Source organism: Rhea americana, unplaced genomic scaffold (genome assembly GCF_003343005.1).
Source record: "Rhea americana isolate MKP2758 unplaced genomic scaffold, rheAme1 scaffold_92, whole genome shotgun sequence".
Lineage (NCBI taxonomy): Eukaryota > Metazoa > Chordata > Aves > Rheiformes > Rheidae > Rhea > Rhea americana.
This window is the reverse complement of record NW_028187111.1, coordinates 1,561,238-1,582,618: the sequence shown is the minus strand read 5'-3', so window position 1 is coordinate 1,582,618 and position 21,381 is coordinate 1,561,238. Positions and strand designations below refer to the sequence as shown.

General features: G+C 38.9%; 1 protein-coding gene across 2 annotated transcripts in view; it reads right to left on the bottom strand.

Annotated features, from left to right (window-relative positions):
* Positions 1-21,375, bottom strand: part of MAN1A2 (mannosidase alpha class 1A member 2) — a 158,665-nt gene extending 137,290 nt beyond the window's left edge. For both annotated transcript variants that reach the window (XM_085324548.1, XM_085324549.1), the window contains exon 1: positions 20,967-21,375. In XM_085324548.1, the coding sequence (XP_085180674.1) occupies positions 20,967-21,274 (308 nt within the window). In that variant the 5' untranslated portion in view covers positions 21,275-21,375. The remainder of the gene's footprint in view (positions 1-20,966) is intronic.
* Between the last annotated feature and the right edge of the window lie 6 nt (positions 21,376-21,381).

Genomic DNA, 21,381 nt, shown 5'->3' with positions numbered 1-21,381 from the left:
AAACTGAACTACAGGAAGTTCCACCTGAGCATGAGGGGGAATTTCTTCACTGTGACTGTGAGAGTGACGGAGCACTGCAACAGGTTGCCCAGGGAGGTTGTAGAGTCTCCTTCTCTGGAGATCTTCAAGGCCTGCCTGGATGCAACCCTGTCTACCATGCTCTAGGTGACCTTGCTTGAGCAGGGAGGTTGGACTAGATGATCTCCAGAGGTCCCTTCTAACCTTACTGATTCTGTGATTAGGAAACGAGCACTGAACAAGAGTAAGAATGAACACCTGGAAATCTATGTTCTGTTTTGATCGAGATTCTGATAGCACCAAAATACTAGCAGGATACTTTCAATTTGCTTTTCAAAACTGCAAAAGCCTAATTTACAACACCATATTACACAATTTCTGCTCTCAATCACTCTAGCTGGAAGCTGCTGTTGTACGAGTTTAGATAAGTATATAGCAATGTGTCAGGGTGTTTAGATTCTAATCATCACTGTCAAGTCAAAGACTGTATGGGCAAACATTCTCACATGCTACAGTCTTTCCAGATTTAAAAGACATAGCTTGATCAGGGTGGAATAGTATAGCTGGTCCTCTAATACTGGGGAAGCAGCTTTTGCAACTCATGCAAAAGTAGAGCATTATTTCTGTCTCCTGTTAAAGGAGGCATCTTTAGAAATAAGAAAGCACATTTATATGTAGGACAAAACATTCCCCCCGGATGTTTTTGGCACAAGTAAGATATAAATACAAATAAAAGGAACCAGAGCACTCCTACTACATAGAATTACGCTCTCAAACATGATTTTATGTCCAGTCAAGTACTATCAAAAACTAAGTTTCCCATAGGGAAAACATCTTGTACAATGAATGAAACAAGTCTTAGCTAATCATGAATTCAAGATCACCTTGTAGTACAAACACATAAAGAGCCACATTAAAGTTTCATATGCAAATGCGTAACTAGCACTTCCAAACACATTTAACATTTTTACATGTTTTGGAGTGAAATGGATATTTTTGAATATCATTCCAATTACGTTTTTCTTTAAAAAGTCACTTTTTGTACAGTATTAGCAACTGTTTCAGTATATGCCCTATGAAGGCTTGCACTACATCTTCACTACTATAGTACTCATTGCTACTCCTTCACACTGTGTACTAGACACATTGCCCGACAGTTGCACCAAAATGGGATACCAGGTTCATAATCTAGCTCTGCACAGGAATTTGGGGAAGAGATAGAGACAGAAACAATAACACGGCAACAACAAAAGAGCTGCATGCATATATGTATCACAGAGTCCATGATCTCCCTTCTTCCCTGATCTTTGCCCTGAGTTACAAATTCCCCTTTCTCATACGGTACTTGCAGAGAAGGAAAAAAAAGTTCCTGGAGCCATGTAGAAAATCTTCAGGAGTGATGGAAAGGACCCAAACAGCCTCTAGATATTAAATAAATCTGTATGTAGTAGCCTCAGCCAGCTGATGCACTCCTTTTCCTTCTGTACATCAAGATAGGAAAGGACAAAAGGATTTTTTAGTGCATCTGTAGATTATAGTATGCTCTTGTTCAGGTAGTTTAGCCCAGTAACTGAATGTCTGACATGAATTCAACTAATACGCTACCAAGTTTCTCACGTGAAATGTTAGGATATTGACACAGCCCTATATAATCTATAACATTTAAGCAAAATAGGACCATCGTTTTATCTCTTTACCTTCATGGGATTTAGCTTGAAAACACTCCTCCAACAGATATCAGAGGCCTGCTGAAAACAATAGATGAGAATGTCCTAGAGAAAGTTGCATGAATTCTTTATAATGTGAAGTGCTTGATATAAACATACTAAATACATAATACACCAGGATATCCTCACTCTCTGCATATGATAGGGTAGATGAGATTTCCATAACAAACCACATGGACATTATAAGCTTGTCATAAGCAGAACTTCTTTATCAACAATACAGGATATATTTCAAAGAATTTGTCAAAAACTCCACTAAACTTGGAAGTCCAGGAAGAACAATAATAGGAAAAGTATAAACTACTCCAGGTCTACTCTTTTTTGGGGAAAAAAAAAGGACTCAGGAAAACTTTCCAAGAAAGTAAACACTTTCATTAACAATATTATGTAGAAGTGAATTAAATTAACTGAGTTAACACATTGGTTTTGAAAGTTGTATTTAGTTTCAAATATGTAGTCAAAGACAACCAGAAAAAATAAAACACACTGACCTTAAGCAGTAATAGCATAAAGATATAGTGTAAAATCATGTTGGAAGTGTAAAATAAGCAACCTTACAAACACAGGTTTCCTTACTCTAGTAAGGAAAAACAAAGTGCCAAAGACACTTACTGTCTATAGAACTGTATTTCCTAAGCAAACTAAGAAGCAGCAAATGCTAAAAAGTATGACAATTATCTTAACCCTGTGATCCACAACAGGAAGGTTGAAGCTTTACATCCATGACAGATTCTATCATTTGAGCTAACATAGGAAGACAGCCTCCTGCACTCAGTTACTATATAGGTCACCAGCAGAGGAAGAGAAAATACCTTTGCAGTGTTTCACATGTATCAGCTTGCAGTAGGAAAACAGAGACTCAGGCTACAGTTCTATACTGTATTTAAGATGATCTAATACCTAGCTACTGCCAAGTGGAAGKGACCACTCAACTTTCCACCAGCATCTGGTGAACTGATTGAAGCTCTCAGTGCAATACTATCCAGGGGCTTGGTAGGGCTCTTCTGGATATTGGCTGGTTCAGAGATTTTTTGCATGTGTTTAATCTCCTGAACTAGCTGATGGTATGACTGGATGACAGCCAAAGCTGACACTGGGAAAGAAACAGCAGCAATCTTACCTCTGTGGGCAAGTCCACACAGCCTTTTCTTAAGAGTCAGAAAGAGAAAACTGTGTAAATTGTAGCTTTAAGGTGACTCAATATGCAAAAAAAGGAAACTAACTGTTGGCCTTTTCAGGTGAACAATGAAAAGACACAATAAAAAGGCTTGTGCCTGCTGGCAACTGATGACTACTGAATAAAATCATGGTGGGATAAATTAACTATCTGATTGGACAACTCATACAACATTAAGGCTAGAGGTCACCAGTGACCATGACACAAGCTACAGCAGGTTAAGTTTTGTATATTTCTTTTGACAACCTCAGAAAAAAACATTTGCAGACCCAATTTCCAAGTGGAAAGAAGAAGACTGCCTTCACTGTATGCCCAAGACAGAGAAACTACATGCAAATACTGATCTGGATTCATAAGAGTAAGCTGGGATCAGTGAAAGCTGCCCCCCACCAACATAAGTACCAGTCACTAGTCAGACAGTGCACAGAAATACGACTTTCCTGGTGTTCCTATTGTAAGTCACTAATAGCTTGAAAGGTGGTGACTCTTTAACAACAAGTCAATCAGCATATGAATGGGCCCATGTATGACCACGGGTGATGGTGTTTTGTTAGGTTTTATATTGTTCATGTATAACCGAAGCATTAGTAATATGATCAACAACAATAGCTGGAATATTATTTTACAACATAAAAGATACTTATAACTCAATATTCCTTATGTTGCCATCATCCCTGTGCAAATCATTCTTCAAATTTCAGAGCTTTAGCTGCCCTATGAAAACCAATTCCCCTACTCTGTACACTGGTACTCAGGCGACCAACGAACTGAGTGATGAGATAAGCTGAGCTGAGCCAGCTGAGTATCACTGATCATTTCTGGCCAAATCAGCCCTCCCAATTGGCTCACTGCCTAAACATTGCTGTTGTGGCAAGGGTATGGGCAAAATTGAATGGGGCACAAGAAAACAGGACATGAGCTTCAAGTGTTACATAACTGCATGCTCAGGAATTTTAAATTAGAGCCCAAGCTATAAGGAGTATGTCTTCTTCATACAAATTCACATGGTCATTACCCCCAGTCATTCCCTCCTCCACCATCACATCCGTCCCCTCGCTCAGCAAAGCAGTTTCCACTCCTGCAGTTTCTCCCAAATATATTGCTTCCTCCATCAGCTAGGATCATTCTTTACCACCCTAAATTTTATTTATGCATTACTGAGCAAGAGCGTACTTCAAATATTGCCTCTCCCCAGTGTTACACCGATTATCAGTCTTGCAGATCCTACTCAGCCAATACCTGCCTCTTCTCATGCCTCAGACAATGTTCATCTTTTCCTGCTTAGTGCCTTTTGCTTTCCTCCCCTTATTTCCTGCTTCACAGTCATTCCACTTTCTTTTATTTTACTCAGTGTGCAGTTTCCATCTCCAGCTTCCAAAGAAAAGATTACTCACTCCTTTTCAGCTTCCAGTCCTCATTAGGGCCCTTTGCTAGCTCTGACTCACTTTCCTCATATAGGTTCCTGTTCCTAACCAGTTACTTGTTCCCATTTCCCCATCCTATACTGGAGAAATAAATTAATGTATTCATCCTGATGTCTGTATTCAAAGGAGGTACCGCAATAAATGCTGGCTCCCTCATTTTATATCGTGAGTCCTCTTGTCAGTCTGAATTCCAAAAGTAAACTTAAGACCCTCACAAAAGGAAAAAAGAAAAACAGCTAGAGAAAGTAGTTTAAAGCAATAGCCACAATATGTAGATGATCCATTCAAAATTTTGAGTTGTTCTAATACGAAATAAGTTGGTAGCTAGCAAAAATACATATAAAAAAGCTACTCCAAAGGGAGGGTAGCAAATATTGTATAATGTAGACAGAGCTGGCAAAAATCCAGGGAAGGAGATGGCTCTAGATTTTTTTGCATAGGACTTCCTCTGGCAGGTTCTACACAGTTCCAAGCAAGTGATTACTGTCACACTGATGTTCTGCAAACACAAGTTACCACATTTCCATAATGTTGTTCTACCTGCCCAGAGCTGCTCTGCACATCCCCAGAGCAACAGTGCTTTAAGTACTCTACTGACAGTCCTCCTCTGAGTGTTGCCATTATCTTTATGGTAAATTGATAACTGTCTATCAGCTGCTTAGATACTCTATCAGAGTAGCAGTCAACACTCCTGGCATCATAAGCCAAGCACTTAAAATTTTATATGGCAAAGAGCCTGAGGAGGAGGACAAATTTCCCAGAAGCTATCCATACATGAGACAATAGCTCTTCATTACTGGGGCACAAGACTATTACAGATGAGTGGTTGTGTTCAAACAGGAACTAAAAATACAGGTCTCAGCAATTTCTATTCACTTGTTCCTCTGGCCACCAGGAAACAGTTATACATAACCCTCCTGGCCAACAAGCTTCAGTGCTGGTCAATTAACATTCTGGCATGGGAGCAACATCTGATCAGCCTAAAAACCACAGAGCAGCTCCCTGCACTGTAGGACTGGCAGAATCACACCAGTCATCAGCAATCCCTTCCTCCTACGCAGCAGCAGTTCAGAAAGTAGTCCTTCACAGAAACTGGAAAAATTACAGCACAACAATGAAACAAATTTAATTTGACCTCAGTCTCAGAATTTCAATAGCTCTCAGAATATATTCATGACATAATACAAGAAAATCCTGAGACTACAGAAGCTGCAGGCAATGTTCTGTTGTTAAAGACAGTAAAGACTGTCTCTATGTCAGGAAAAAAAATATACACACGTTTGACACTGATTACATGCTGTGATTCAAAAGGAAAGTAAAAGAGTAGTAAGGATAAAGCATACTAAGTTGGTAAATGTAAAAGGACACAGGATACAGTATGGATACACTGCAATAATAATACAGGATTAATTAAAATGTAAATATTCTACAAAAGTTCTTGGGGTAATTAAAAGAACAGTAAAGTTTTACACCTTTGCTTGGTAAATTAGCCAAAACAATAATTAAAGATAGAGCAACAAAACATCTGGAAATCATAACATACAGTTTAATCCACACTGTTCCACAGAGCAAAACCGTATCTCATTACTCTCAAAGTTCTTTAATCTTGTCCATAAAGCAGAAGAGTCAAGACAACTGTGTGACAAATGATCTAGCCTTCTAAGTACTTTTTATCAGTGGGGTGGATTTTTTTTTGATATGGAAACTTATTAACTACTTTATGAATCAAGAAAAGATAATCAGATGTTGGGGTTTTATTGCTTCAAAAAAGGGCCAGAAAAGAAATAATGGCCCAATAACTCTCCCACCCCCAAAATACGACAACATAAGGCTCACACAGCTTACTATGTTTATGAATATGGGAAGCAGTTACCTTTTTTGCCATGAGAGAACACAAACACAGTCCCTATCATCACTACAAATTAGGCAATCAAGTTTACCATACACAGGGAAACTGCAAGAAGTGATTAAGTCTCACCCTGAAAAAGACACCTTCCCATTACAATATCTTCCCTACTGAGTAAACAATATTGTTGACAAAGTCATCTTGGTTAGCCAAGTCCAGTGTGGAGTCTGAAGAATGACAAAGAACCACAAACAAGTTGAATATGTTAGCATCAAGATGATAAAAGCAGCAGAATGCAAAAAAAGCATAAAAGAGCAAACTGCGATGTGTAAACTAGCTCTATATATTACAATTAAGTCAGTGTTATCTAAAGATGACTTAGCATTCTTCTGGAATTGCTAAATGGATCTTCACTCATAGTAATAAAATATGTCAGGATACAACAAATGAAACAAAATAYGACATATAAGCAGCAATGCATCAGCAGTATACACATGTAACACCACAGATATGGGTTTTTCAGAAACATCTGAAAATTATTATAAATTAATGCAATGAGGTGCTGATTAGCAGCTATCAGCACAATTAAGGATATACACAACTGTGAAATACACAGTATTAAAATGTTTCATGGACTACAGACATTATGAAGTCTTCAACAACAGATGAGATGGACACAAGCTATTCTTCATGCTAACACGACAGAAAATACACAGAAGTACTGTAGTTCAAAACATGCACCTAAAATGAAGAAAGAGTCAGGGATAAGAAATTGCTCAGCAATTTACTGTTCACTTGTTTCTATCACTATAATCTTCTCTCATCTTCCAGATAGTGCATACTATGTATTGTTTTTGAAGTTACCTTTGTTAATGTTGCTTCCTACAAACACATACAGATCCAGTGTATAAAGTCAGACTTAACTTCTCTTCTCCTCCACAGCCATTTTTCTAAACTCTCAGCAACAAGTCACACAATTTGCAGAGAGCTGTAGTCAAATATCTGATTTCTCAAAAATCAAACCAAAATCAGTTTCATTACCTCAGCTGATTATAGCAACTCCCTTACCTTTTTCATGACATTGTTAGTCATTTCCCAAACAAATTACTATACATAATAGTACATAATTAAGGAAGAGGTGATGTAAACAAGGTAATATTGTCATTTGACTCTTGGAAACGCCAGATGCGAGTGAGGTGGGGAGATGCTCTTTTCTTCACTGGCTGTGTGCAATAAAATCACATTTATTTTCAGAAGTTTAGACCCAACAGTTTCAAATATACTGGGCCAGAGTAACCAGCCATGCAGTCCCAAGATCACCCAAGAGGTTCAACTGTCTATGACTCAAGATCTAATGTGAGCTTCAGCACACCTTTACCAAAATCAGAGTGAAATTACTGAGACAGTAACTTAATTCAAGAGAAAGATATTGATTCAGAAATGCATGAAACCTTAAGGAAAAATGGAATCAGAATATAATGACTTACTAAGATCAAGAATCAATCCATTCTGAGTAGCAAAGGAGGTTGAGCAGAAGAGGCTTTGACATCCTACCTGCCTTGCACCTGCCAGGTAAACAGGGACTCATCAGGCTCCTGCTTTCGGAAGGTAAGCACATTAATCCTCAGTAAATAGCTAGGTCTAACCGGCTCTGTGCCCTCACTAGCCTCCCTACCCACTTCTGGTCATTATTATTTTGGATTCCACAGAGAATGGAAGGAAGAAAAAAACCAAATCACACATAATATGATATTGGAGATAGGCTATGACATCCAATTTAGCTTTCATCCTTGGGCACTTCTGAAGATTATGGAGGTTTTTATTTACTTTTGCTTCTCAGAGGTTAAAGTTTATTCTTCATGTTTTAAAAGAAGATGAGGCAATACTGGCCACCAACACACAAGTCTTTCCAGGAGAAAAAAAGGCTGAGATCAGATATCTTTTGTTCAAACCTATCTGAAACACAGTATGGTATAAAAGGACTGTAAGAAAAACTTTTAGGAGGCATACTTCCATCTAACTCCTCCTACTCCCTCTACCACCACTTTCCCAGTTAAAAATAGAGGCAGTGGTGATGCTGTAATTGTACATTTTTGTAATTGGAAGAATGGTAAGGACAGACAGCTTTAAATGTCTCTCACTACTCAGCCATTGGATAACACTCAGCACATTCTTAGACCTGTTTTATTTGAAAGGTTGAGTATTGAACTGAAAGTGGTATTGTCAGTTTGCTAAAACTGACTGATTTATAAAGAGAGGTAGAATGGAAACTGAAAATATAAAACTAAAAACTGGCTGTCACATTTTTTTTTTAATATTTCAATGTAAACTTACAGCTTTCTAATCCTAGAAGGCCTAAGTGTTAGTGAACTGGTCTGAAAACTGGTGAGGAAGGAAGAAAGATTATGCCTGAGGTACTTTAAGATGCTTTGCATCACAGGTTACAGTGGAAGGTGCAAGCAAAGCAGATGGAAAAGTGACTTCTGGCTAAACACAAGATTTAAGGAATATTGCGGGAGGGAGAGTATGTTTCCATATATTCTCCTAATCACTGGAATAATAATATTACATAGTTTGCTTTTTTTACAGTCTATATTCTAAACCTGTGAAAGAACAAAATAAACTTGCTAAGGAACCTAAGAATAGCAAGTGATTATGAGTTTTTCAAAAATTATACACCCCAATTAGAGTTGTGGGCAGCTGTTGGTTTGTTTCCTTGTTATCTTTGGTTTATTGTTATCATATAAAAAGAAGCTCCATAGGCATTTGCTTGGCTGGGGGGGGGGGAAGGAAGAAGGGGGTCTTTTAAACTCAATAGTATTTTAAATTTTCTCAGGACCATCGCCAGCAAATTCTAGAGTATGAAAATATATATCCTTATGGATAAAGAAATTGCTGATGACTTGATCAACTGATCAAATGACTTGTGTCAATACCTGAACCTTCCAGAATGAAGAAACGTGGCATTTCTTTGCTGTACCTTAGAGTTCCTCCTGCAGGTTACTTTATCACTGGAAGCGTCATGTATTTCACCGAATGTAATGATTCAGGCATCTTCCAAAATTGACACCAATATGTCAAGCCCCATTTTTCTTTTTAATAGCAGTAGACTGCATGAGCTAGTCCCACTGTAGTGTGACAGCCAGATGCTATTCTGAATAAATTATGWCTAAATAGGGGAGGGAGGGAGAAGTCAAGCAAACCACTCTGCACAGCTACAATAGCATATCCATCTGAATAGAGTTAGTATTTCCAAGTGCTTTATAGAAACCAAACTAAACATCAAAAAACTACAGATATATAAAAAAGCAGACCAAACCAAGGACCTAGAGTTCACGTGTACCACATACAGAACAAAAACTCTGTTCAAAAACACATATGGGAACAAAATCACCGTTAGGCGTTTTATTACACGAGCCAATGAACTATTCCTATAGCTTACTCTTGCCAACAAACAGCTATCAAATGTTGCAATACCAACATATGACTGAGTTAAAGACAGTCAGAAAGATCCCAGGTTCTTTCACTTTATTTGTTCATGTCAAGTAATAACCAAGACTAAAGGTGTGTTCTGTTTTTTCAAGGCCTCACTTGGTTACAACTCTGAATGATTCCCAATCATTCTGTTTGGCAACATCACTACCAGAGAAAGCTGCAGTAAGTTTATATAGGAAGTTATTTGCAAAAACATCCAGCACAAGTTCTAGTCACCTCACTAGCAGTTTGTTTTAAAGTTTCTTATACAGCTATACCTCTTAAAATGACAAATATAACTGACTTCCACTTCACAGAGCAATTCATAGATATCAAAGAACAAGATAAAGCATGGTATCCTTCCACAGATATCATCTTTCAAAATGAGAAAGTTCACAATCACAATGTAAAATTGTCAGGAAAAAAAAAAAAAAAAAAAGAGATTCACCATCATCAAGAGGATAGTTACTGCAAAGCTGACAAGTTCCCTCCTTCCCTTCATTTGGGATGGGAATCACTATTTCATTTCACATACCAATACACAAAACATTCATATCATACCACTTTTTCACCACAGCTCCAACATTACTGCTCAGATTAACAACAGCTGATTAAAACAGTGATTTATTACATACAGAGATAAAACTGAAGTAAAAAAAAAAAAAAAGTTTGTTGACTCCTCCTCCAGTGGTGCCAAATGACAAAATGAGAAGCAATGGGCAAAAACTGAAACAGGAAATTCCATCTTAACACAAGAAAGCACTGAACACTGCAACAGCTTGCACAGAGAGGCTGTAGTGTCTCCATCCTTAGAGATGATCAGAATCCAGGTCCTAGGGAACCTGCTGTAGCTGACTATGCTTGAGCAGGTGCATTGGACTAGATGATCTCTGGAGGTTCCTTCCAGCTCCACCTGTTCTGTGATTTTGTGAAGACTGAAGCAATTTTTTTTTCCTCCTCATAGTTTTGTGTCATCAATGAACTTGTGAGGGTGCCCATCTGCCACATCATGCAAGTCAATTAATTAAAAGGATAATCCACCTCAGGTAAGTCACTCTTCATCGTTTCAGATTTCCCCTCTGTCTCAGTGACCCAGGATTCCTGATGGTCGGTCTTACCAGTAAAGACAGAGGTTAAGAAGGCACTCAGTATCTCTGCATTTTCTCTCTCCTTTCTTACCAGCATCCCCGTCCCATTTAGCAGGAGAACCACACCGTTCCCAGCCTTCCTTTGTCTGCTTATGTACTTATAGAAGACTTTCTTGTTGTTTTTCATACCCCTTGCCAGTTTCAAGTGGTAGCCTTTAGCTCTCCTAATCTCATCCCTGCATGTTCAGAGTGTGCCTCTGTATTCCCTCCTGGACCACCTCTCCCTGCTTCCACATTTTCTTTTTTCCCCTCCCCTTCCTCAAGTTTAGTCAGGAGCTCTTTGTTGATCCATGCTCATTTCCTGCCACCTTTGCTTGATTTCCTGCTTCCTGGGGTGGACTATTCTTGAGCTTGGAGGAGGTGACCACTGTCATAGTGGGCAATTTACTCCAATTGCTGTTGGGGACTGTGCCTTGTGGTACCTCACCACTGTGGCCAAGGAAACATGGTCTGATCAATGTTGTCAGGCCCTCCTTTGCGCTCTGCTGCAAAAACCACTGCATCTGTTAGCTGTGCTCTCGGTCTTGCTCTTCTAAAGGCCTCTCCCTAACACTGACTAAAAGGATGCTTGACTCTCCCTAACTAGGGCTCAGCTGGAACTCCAACACCCCCCTTCAGGGCAACTGCCCTGCACTGGCCACTGTGACAGAGGGGTGGCCAGTGTCAGTGCCTTTCAGGTCAGGAACTGGAAACTCCTGCAATGGTGAGGCTGGAAGCTGGTGATCTGTGGCACCAGGAGGAGAGCTCCTGCTCCAGTAGAAGACTTGGAGGTTTGCTGCTTGCTGGGGCTCACATTTGGAATTTTGTAGCGAAGCTTGGCCAGTCTTTGAACTATTAGCCCCTGTTGTTCCTTGTGGGCACTAGCAATACTACAGTTCTTTAGCAGCTGCCAGAGCTTCTAAGAAGTTAAGGCCTCCTATGGCTGTCTTTACCTTGAGCTCCTCAGAAAGTTCCCAGAAATCCCCCTACAGTCTCAAAGTCCCAAGACAACAAAAGACACAAACTTCTCATGTGTTTAGATTTGTCTATTTACTGGAAATCAGATATTTCAGAGACCCATCATGATTGTAATTGCCATGGATTCCACTGTCTCTAAAAAGCAGAATTATTCACAGAAAATAGAAATCCAAATTCACTGTACAAAACATTCCCTCTATAATATCAGGACTCAATCATGGACTTACTACTTTGGAATACCCTCCTCTCTAAAACACTGTACACTGTAATTCACAATTCAATGCCTGTGTTACTTAATAATTTGGAGAATATTTTCCACTCAAATAGAAACCAACATCAGAACAGATGTTTTTAAGAAACTAAGAAYGTGTGATTACAGCACAGGGAAAACAGGCACAGGCTTGCATCATCTGAAACTGTTTTATTCTAAACTTCATAGTTGCAGTATTTCCAAGACAAACCTCCATTAATAAGATATTTAAAAGGTCACTAGAAACACAGTAACAGTTCATAGTCTAGGTAGTTTATGTTCATCTACCATTTTTCAGGACTTTTTGTGTGCCTTAAAAAAAATGTTCTGTGAAATTCTGCAGATCTTTACAGGCAGAAAATGTGCAGTCAATAAAGTCAGTTTAGGATTTCCCCCCTCCTTCAAATACACTACAGTAAGAATGCAAATACTCTACCACAAAAAAGATTCCATAACTTGTACACAATACATAGAGAAAATAGTAACTAACACTCAAAACAGAATAAAATACAGTAAATTTGTAAAGGCAGCAACATAGCCAGAAAAACCTGCTGATGAAATGCTACATGCATTATTTAAATTTAGTTATTTCTCCTAGCCAACAAAACTAAACCATAAGTGCAACTGAAACCAGTAGATTCAGCATAAGCTTACACCTGTGGCAGAATACTCACAGAGTAAGAACATGGCAAATGTGATCGTCCACTTCCAGTTGAAGTCTGTAAGAAAGATGCCACTTCTACAGATTAGATTTTTTCCTTACCATTCGAGAGTACATTAAGATTGATTCAAAAAAGTAAAATGGATTAGTCTGATTTACCACTGAGAGCCATCTGCCTACAAAGTGGCTTGACTGTACATTTGAACAGCTAAAATATGTCAGCAGCTCCAGGAGAAAAGTGATGACAAATTACTGAAGAGGAGAAACTTCAGCTACCCGTGTGTACAAACTTCAATTGCCTTGCAATCCTAGTAAGCAGTGCTTAACCTGAACGGAGGTGAATGTTATTTTACAAATATCTTCCAGGATGCGAACAGCACACATTACTTCATGTTTATTAACAGCAGCAAATACAAATGTCAGTTTTCACATTTAATCTCATTTAAGAGCTCTTAACACATTACACAGCAAGTACTTTCATCATATGCATTCCCTTAATTCTGTAAATAATTTTGCTCATCCCACGTAGATCAGATTATCTATTTTTAAAAACAAAAGAAAACTATAAACCGTTAAATGCCCATCTGTCTGCTGTAAGCCTCAACAGTGACACTAAGCAAGAAGTTGGAGAAGCTTTTACAAAATCCTCTGAAGTTTTAAGATGTGATTAACAAGTAAAAAAGCACACAAAATATTAATGAAACTAATGTTGAATACCATATGCAACATAATCCAGTTCACGGGTTTGCATCTTAAGCATACTGAAAAAAAAAATCAGAGGCAGCAAGAAGAAATCATAAAAGTGATTCAAGTCTGGGCAAATAAATCTTATGAGCAGCAGAGCTAATAAAGTCCAATTTTTTACACATTAGTGTCCCTGAGCTTTTTTGTCACAATGTTCACTATAACCTCAGTAACACATCCTATTCCTATTAGCAAAGAGAGAGGGGAGTTTTAAGGAATGCTAAAACCTTACTTTGCAACCCTATTTTCCAGCTATGGATGCATTCATTCACTCTAAATATAGCTAGATAGTAAAATATAAGGAAAAAAAAGACACTATGTTTTCATTATCACAGAAAAAAAACTTAGAAAAAAATTGAGACAAATGGAAAAAAAATTAGAAAAAGATCGCTCTTATTTCTTGAATCATTCATTTTTCTTGAATTTTTAAATTCAAAGGATAACAACAGAAACCATATGGATCAAATAGAGATAAATAAGTATGTTTCAAGATTCAGATACTTGGAAAAATTATAATCAGAGAGGACATTTAGAGCCCATCTGTTTTCCCCTATGGCTTTCTGGAGGGTTTTTCCTTAACTTCTCTCTCCTTCCTTTGGCCCCATTATCTTTACCTTGATGAACACTCCTCCCCCTCACCACAAGCAATTAACTTGCAACAGAACTCCAGGAATTTTAGTAATAAAGTGACAGTCTAGTTATTGAATTAAGACAAATTACAGCACTCGAGTCTGCAACAGGAAATGAAGGCAAAAGAATAAATCCCACAAGCTGTATCAAAACACACTTTGATACCAGAAGGCTGTGCTGCTATTCAGGGAGACCTACACAGGCTGAAGAACTGGACAGAAAAAAACCTCAAAGTTCAACAAAGGCAAGTGCAGGGTCCTGCACCTAGGGAAAAATAACCCTACGCACCAGTATAAGCTAGGGGCTGACCTGCTGGAGAGCAGCTCTGCAGAGAAGGATCTGGGAGTGCTGGTGGAGAATTTGACCATGAGCCAGCAATGTGCCCTTGTGGCCAAGAAGGCCAATGGTCTCCTGGGGTACCTTCGGAAGAGTGTTGCCAGCAGGGCAAGGGAGGTGATCCTGCCCCTCTACTCAGCCCTGGGGAGGCCTCGTCTCCAGTACTGTGTCCAGTTCTGGGCTCCCCAGTACAAGAGAGACATGGAGTACAGGGAGAGTCCAGCAGAGGGCTACAGAGATGACTAGCGATCTGGAGCATCTCTCTTATGGCTGAGAGCGCTGGGCCTGTTTAGCCTGGGGAAGAGAAGACTGAGGGGGGATTTTATCGATGTTTGTAAATATCTGCAGGGAGGGTATAAAGAGGATGGGGTGAACTCTTTTCAGTGGTGCCATGTGACAGAACAAGTGGCAACAGGCACCAACTGAAACACAGGAATTTCATCTGAACATGAGGAAGAACTTCACTGTGAGAGTTACACAGCACTGGACCAGGTTGCCCAGAGAGGTTGTGGAGTCTCCTTCTCTGGAGATATTCAAAACTCACCTGGACGCAGTCCTGTGCAATGTGCTCTAGGTGACCCTCCTTGAGCAGAGGAGTTGGACTAGATGACCTCCAGAGGTCCCTTCCAATGCCAACCATTCTGTGATTCTGTGAATAACTGCAATAAATTTCTACCTATCAAACTAAACATTTCTGAATATTCAGAGTTGCAACAATGAAAGTAATAAAGCAATAAAGGTACTGATCATGTTTTGGACTTCACAGGTTTCTTAAGGGAGAAGAAGGTCATGAGAGGCAAATTAAGGATTTCAAAATATCCCTGGGAGAAAAACATATGCTTTTATAAAAATTCACAGAAAAAAGACTCAAGGCCATAACACTTTCCTAAACGAAACCTAATCTGAAAACAGTGCCATAACCCTCAAAAATCTCACACGCAGATTGCTATCAGTTTTTCTTATGCAAGTGGAGAAACTGCTAACATAAAAGATTTCTGCCCTTTTTGCCCATGTTTGATCTCAGTTCAATTGTTATGGAAACATGTATGTAAAACTAATCATAAATTTTGTGATATCATGTTTTGTGTACATTTGCTATAAGGAAACACAAAGATCTGAAACTCCAAACTAGCTAACAAGGGCCAGGATGTTTGTATTTACTACAAAAAAAACGGTGAGATTGGGAGATCAAAGAACTCATATACTGTAGCATGTCCAATTATCCATGCTGCTTACTATTACTTACACAGTTGCTAGCATCAAATAACCCACATTTATGTTGAAGTTCCTTTAAGATTTTAATCTACAAAACTCCAAACAAACTCTAAGTACTATTGCCACCCACCCTCTACCTGGCTTAAATCCAGCAAGCCCACTTCCTGCAGTTTTCCCGCGACCGACCGGTTGTTTTTTCTGCAAGATCTAATTTTGTGTGCATGCTGAAAACAGGTTTAAGTTTTTCTTAATCCAGAAAGACTAAAGACTGGAGAACTAGTCCCGTCACTTCATACTACAGGAAATCCACATCAAATGCTTTATTAAAATGCATTCCATACAAAATGGAATACAGCAGGAAAACTTGAAGAAAGAAGCACTCTACATATGATGCACACTGAAGCAGGCGAGGGGAAAGGAGGGAGGACATCTAGGCATATGGTCTAGAATCTGCATTTCAGAAGTCAAAGATAACGTCATTTCTCATACAAAAGGCATTTCTCAGCCTATTACATAATGCACTAATTTCAATACAACCTTGTGAAATAATACAACTGGGTACCTCTCCCATAATCCAATATAACTTCAGGAGAAACTCAAATGAAGTGTTAAMGAGTATGGTTTGGGTGCTCCAGAAATCAAAGGACAAATTTCCACACATTTCCAAGTACCAGCATTATTTCTCAGTCCTCTTTCCAAATGGAGCCCAGAACAAAGAAAAACAAGGGTTTATTAAAAACTCCAACTGAAAAATGTCTCCTAACGTTTCGATGGAGTACAGTGCTCTTGCAATAGCATGGATAGCTGAACACTGAGACCAGACAGTTGACTTCTCTGCAGTAGATATATTAGATGTTTTGAACYCTAACCTGGAATGGACTAGCTCTGCCCTCTTCAGCTCCACAGGATCACTGCAAAGATCTAAGCAATGGACCCTAGAAGTCCCTTAACTTCTAAACCAAGTATCTCAGCTCAAACTTACTGCCCATATTTCACAGAGACAAAGATCTGCTCTGAAGACACTCAACTTCATGCAGCAAAAATTTGAACAAGTACTGTGTTTGGTCCCAGATGCCACAGTGGCTACTGGGTTTTCAGTGGAAAATGTGAGTTCTCTGCTTTTTTTTTTTTTGTTGTTGTTTGTTTGTTTGTTTGTGTTCGTTGTTTTTAGGGGGAAGGTTGGGGAGTTATTTTTTACTGTATCACAATAGCAAATACTCAGCATTGCACTTAATGAGCTATAGCTAAAGTAAAGGTTGGGGGGGAAGAATTGCAAGAATTGGGGCAGGTGAAAGAACTGTGGGAATTGGGGTGGGGAGGAATTGCTTATTGCAATTTTATACTTGACAGTTTGGCAAGACCAGACAGAAGACACTGATTCTACTGAATAATATAAGTTAAAGTTACTTCCTCTGCCCAACTCTGCAATGGCTGATTAAAACACACAGACCTCAAAAGATAGAGATATTCAAAGGAAACATATTAAACCTTTCACTTTTTCTTTTTTCTTTTTTTTTTTTTTTTTTTTTTTTAAAACCAAGAATTAGAAAGCTTACCGGAAACTATGACATACTTCTTCTGAATTATATTTTTATTACTTATACCTCTTAACCATAAAGAAACTTAGTTGCTACTGTCATAAAGGTAACTGTACACTGAGCAACAGAAGAGTGGTTTCAGACTACTGCCATGCAGCTGCTGACACAACTGGTCCAAACAAACTGCTAAGCTTGTTATTTTTGCATAATACAGAAGCCCATATTCATTAGCTTCACAGGAACAAAGTCAAAGGCATAATCTGCACTGACCTATTCCTACCTACACAGTAAGCAGGTGACAACTGAGGTGGACAGTTGTATTATGAGCACCTGCTATCAATCTGATGGTAAGTTTTCCTTTTTTTTTTTTTTTTTTTCCTAAGTACACACAGGCCTTATTTTTTGAGGTAATACACAAGAACTTAGTAGCAGAAGATACAGCTCTGCAAACTTTGAAGGACTGAATTGTGGATACAACAATAGTCCAAGTGCTATTAGGAAGTGGCTTTGCAAGTCTGAGCTCATAAAATTACATATTTATTGCTTCTATGATTAATATACTTTTACCACAGGAGTGATTTCAATTTTTGTCAAATATAAAAAGCAGTTGCTTGACACATCATTAAAAAAACACATCTGTTCAATATTCTTATTAAGGATAATCTGATTTAAAGAAATCTGATAAATCAAGGAGATTATATGGTATCTGCATCCTCACTCATTTACATTAGGTGGTGAGAAATCACATGAACAGAGAATTTCTAGTTAGAATCACTATTTGTACACTCAACACCAAAGCAAGCCTGTACAATAGCCCTCTACCCACATTCTCGCTACATTTTGCTGGAAGACAAATATGCATATCCTCCCCCCAAGCCTATCAAGCTCAAGTTTAAAGGACAGGAGAAAATGAGATTAAAATATTATATCCTAGATATATAGAGAGTAGTATAAGAAAGATAAGTAGTTTTTATCATTTTACAAAGGTCCATACTATCATTCACAGAAAACACTTCCTTATTCACTAAATCAACCTGCCTGTCATTCCATGATTAAGTATATACTTCATGTGAATGACCTTCCATCCAGTATCTTCCAAAGTCTCACAATTCTTGGGAGAACAGCTTGTCAGTTCATTAGCTTACTTCACATCTGAGACCACATTCTCCTCTGGATCATCAGCAGATTATTTTCTCTTGATCTTTTTTTCATACCTCATCAGTCTATTCAAAAAAATACAACCAGCAGACTAGCTGCACTAGATTTTGCTCCTTGATGGTAAATGGAACAAGCTTTTCAGCCCAGACTGAGATAACTGAAGACTTTTCTCACAAAACTGTCAAACCAGGCTTAGCTCAGTCACCACTTCTGCAATCAAGTAACAGTAACTGAGCACTGACACCGATAAGGGAGTGACTCTTCTTCCTGCACATTGACCACATCACCTCCAAACTGGCAGAGAGCCTAACAATAAGACTATCCGGTAACAACCCAACACATTTGCTCCATAAGWATATAACTGTTCTTCATAATGAATCCTGTAGCATTCACAGAAAGGTCTTCCAAGCAGGTTAAGCAGGCAGGCTTTTTTAGCTAAGACATGCTTAGGATAATCCACTGGTTTGCAGGACTAAAGCATCAGGAATAATACTTATTCTTGTTCAACTACAAACTAAAGGACAGTCATAAGATCTGAGCATGACAAGGACAGTTTGGAGTATGCACAYGGGATGGGTATACACACTTACTGCTTTAAAAGGAATGATAGAAGAGTTAACTGATAAACACTTATTTTAAGGACAGAGCCCAAATAAACAAAACACATTTAGCTCCAACAATTAATAAGTTACTGTTCACCGACAAGTGAAGAATAAAAGTAGTACACACATCTTGATACCATTCCTGAAGCTGTAGCCTCAGGAACTGCACTTAGAAAGGAAACTTGACAAGGACCCAGGTAAGTAGGTTATAAGAATCAAGAACATCAGCTCAGAACTCTCACGATTAACAGATGCCTTTTCCTAAGTCCCATCCAGTCAGCAACACAAGATACATTCAGAGCTGGAGTTGTCAAAGTTTCTGAGTTTGTTTCATTTGTCTTTTATTTTAGAATTCAATTTTGACTGCATGAGACCACAGTAACTGGTTAAGTTCAGAAATAACAAGACTATAAAGAAACAAAAAAAAAAGTAGGAGAACCTCAAAGGCATATTAGTCAGAATGTCTAAATTTATATTTTGTGCAATATTTAACTGCACCAGCAAATTAACATTATTGACAGAAAGAGTTAAGTATTAAGCATCCACCCTTTTCAGTTAAGGAGGCAGGAGAAAGAGCTCATGGTAAGTGCTCCAAAACATCAAACAGCAAAGATGCCTTAAGAAAAAATACCACAGAGTTTAGTTAGTCTTTATATCCATAACAGAGACTAAAAAAAATAATAATATAAAGTCAATTACTTACCTCTTTTAATCTAGCATAAATAACATTTAAATAATTCTTACAGTATGCCAAAAGGATAAATATATTTCAGAGTGTTCCTTCAGGAACACTATCAGGACAAGCTAAAATTTCTTTAAACTTCATTATATTACTAATGTGAGTACTGAAGAGCACATTATATTTTATCATTCACCATCAACCCATTTTTATATATCTTTGACATTGAAGAGAGATTAGTCAGCTTCATTTATCTATGATCCAGGCACTAGGGGGTGATTTAAGCAATTAATATATATTAGAAGCAAATATACTGCAAAATTCTCATTTAAGTTTTTGAATCTCTGTTTGAGGTTTAACTTCACCTGACTCAACCTTTAACATTTAAAGGCTTGTGCTGCACAAAGCTTTAGGTGGCCTAAACAGACTATCAACAGCAACAGCATGATATTTACTCCGTTTTACTGTTTTACTTCCAATTTCTTTATACAGGCAAACATAATTAAGGGAATTTAATCACCATCACCTCTGATTCTCTGGAACAACATTAAAACAAGCGATTTTAAGAGACAGAAAAAGCAATTATGCCATCTACACTAATTTTATCTCCTGCACATCACAAGCTAATGGCCTTTAGGACACTCCATGAAATCTGTATCAGAGTTCTAGGTATACTATTCACCATCAAAAAGGTGCTTTGATTTAGAATGCAAAACCTATGGAAAAGGTTTAGTAGTTTTCAACTGCTTATAGTATTCCCACAGAGCCTGTAATATCACTCTTTTTTTCCATGACTGATCTAGGGTATTGCCTAGCACAGGAAAACAATCATCTACCCGCTGCAGGAGAGCTCAGCCTTAACGTTACAGTCCTAGCTACTTAAAAAGGCCAAAATTAAATTCCCATTTGAAAAGAAAGCAAGGAGACACAACTATATACAGCAGCTGAAGGACGCAAAGATAGACAGAAATGAACTCAGAAACTAGAATATATTGGGAAGCCATAATGCTGTTGGCGTGAGTAGCAGCAGCAAGGTGTGAGGGATTCACTTTTCACAGGCCTGTCCAAACACTGAAACGCTTCTAGACAGCAGCCTCTTTTAGACATGGTAAGCAATCATAACTTTTACATTTGCCAGAAGGAAGTTAAAAAACAAACAAACAAAAACCACAGAGAAAGTACTTTTAAAGGCTGTTTGCAGGGGAGCACGGGGGGTGGGGGGGTGAAGAGGTGATAAAGCACCTGAAAACTACAGTGCTTAGGCCACCCGGAAGCCCTTTTTAAGGGTCTCTCTTGAACCCACTCCTACTCCCCATCTGTATTCGCTTGCCATAGCAGCACAGATGAGGCACCACGTCCTTATTGAAAACCAAACCATTTACCTGTGCCGGTGCTCGTCGTGTCCTTGCCCATGGATCAGGAAGCTTCCGAGGTTTTTGTCCCCTTTGCTGGTATCCACGTGAGGAATTAGCACATCCTCCAAACCCAGGTCAAAGCGTTTGTGCTTCGAGGAGTCAGGCAGGAAGAAGAACGCCCCGAAGCACAGAGTGATGAAGGCACTAAGAATAAGGAGGAGGATAAATTTTTCGGAGAGTCTCAAGGTAGCCCTGTGGTGCGGGAAGGAGGCGGTCCCCAGGTTCAGGGGGGGCAGTCTCCGCCCGGATAGCGGTAGCAGGGCGGGAGTGGTCATCCTTCGTTTAACGACGACCCGGCGGAGCTCGGCTCATCTCTCGGCGCGGCGGCGGCACCCCTCAGCCCGTGCGGAGGCTGGCGCTGGCGGCACGATCCCTGCTCGGC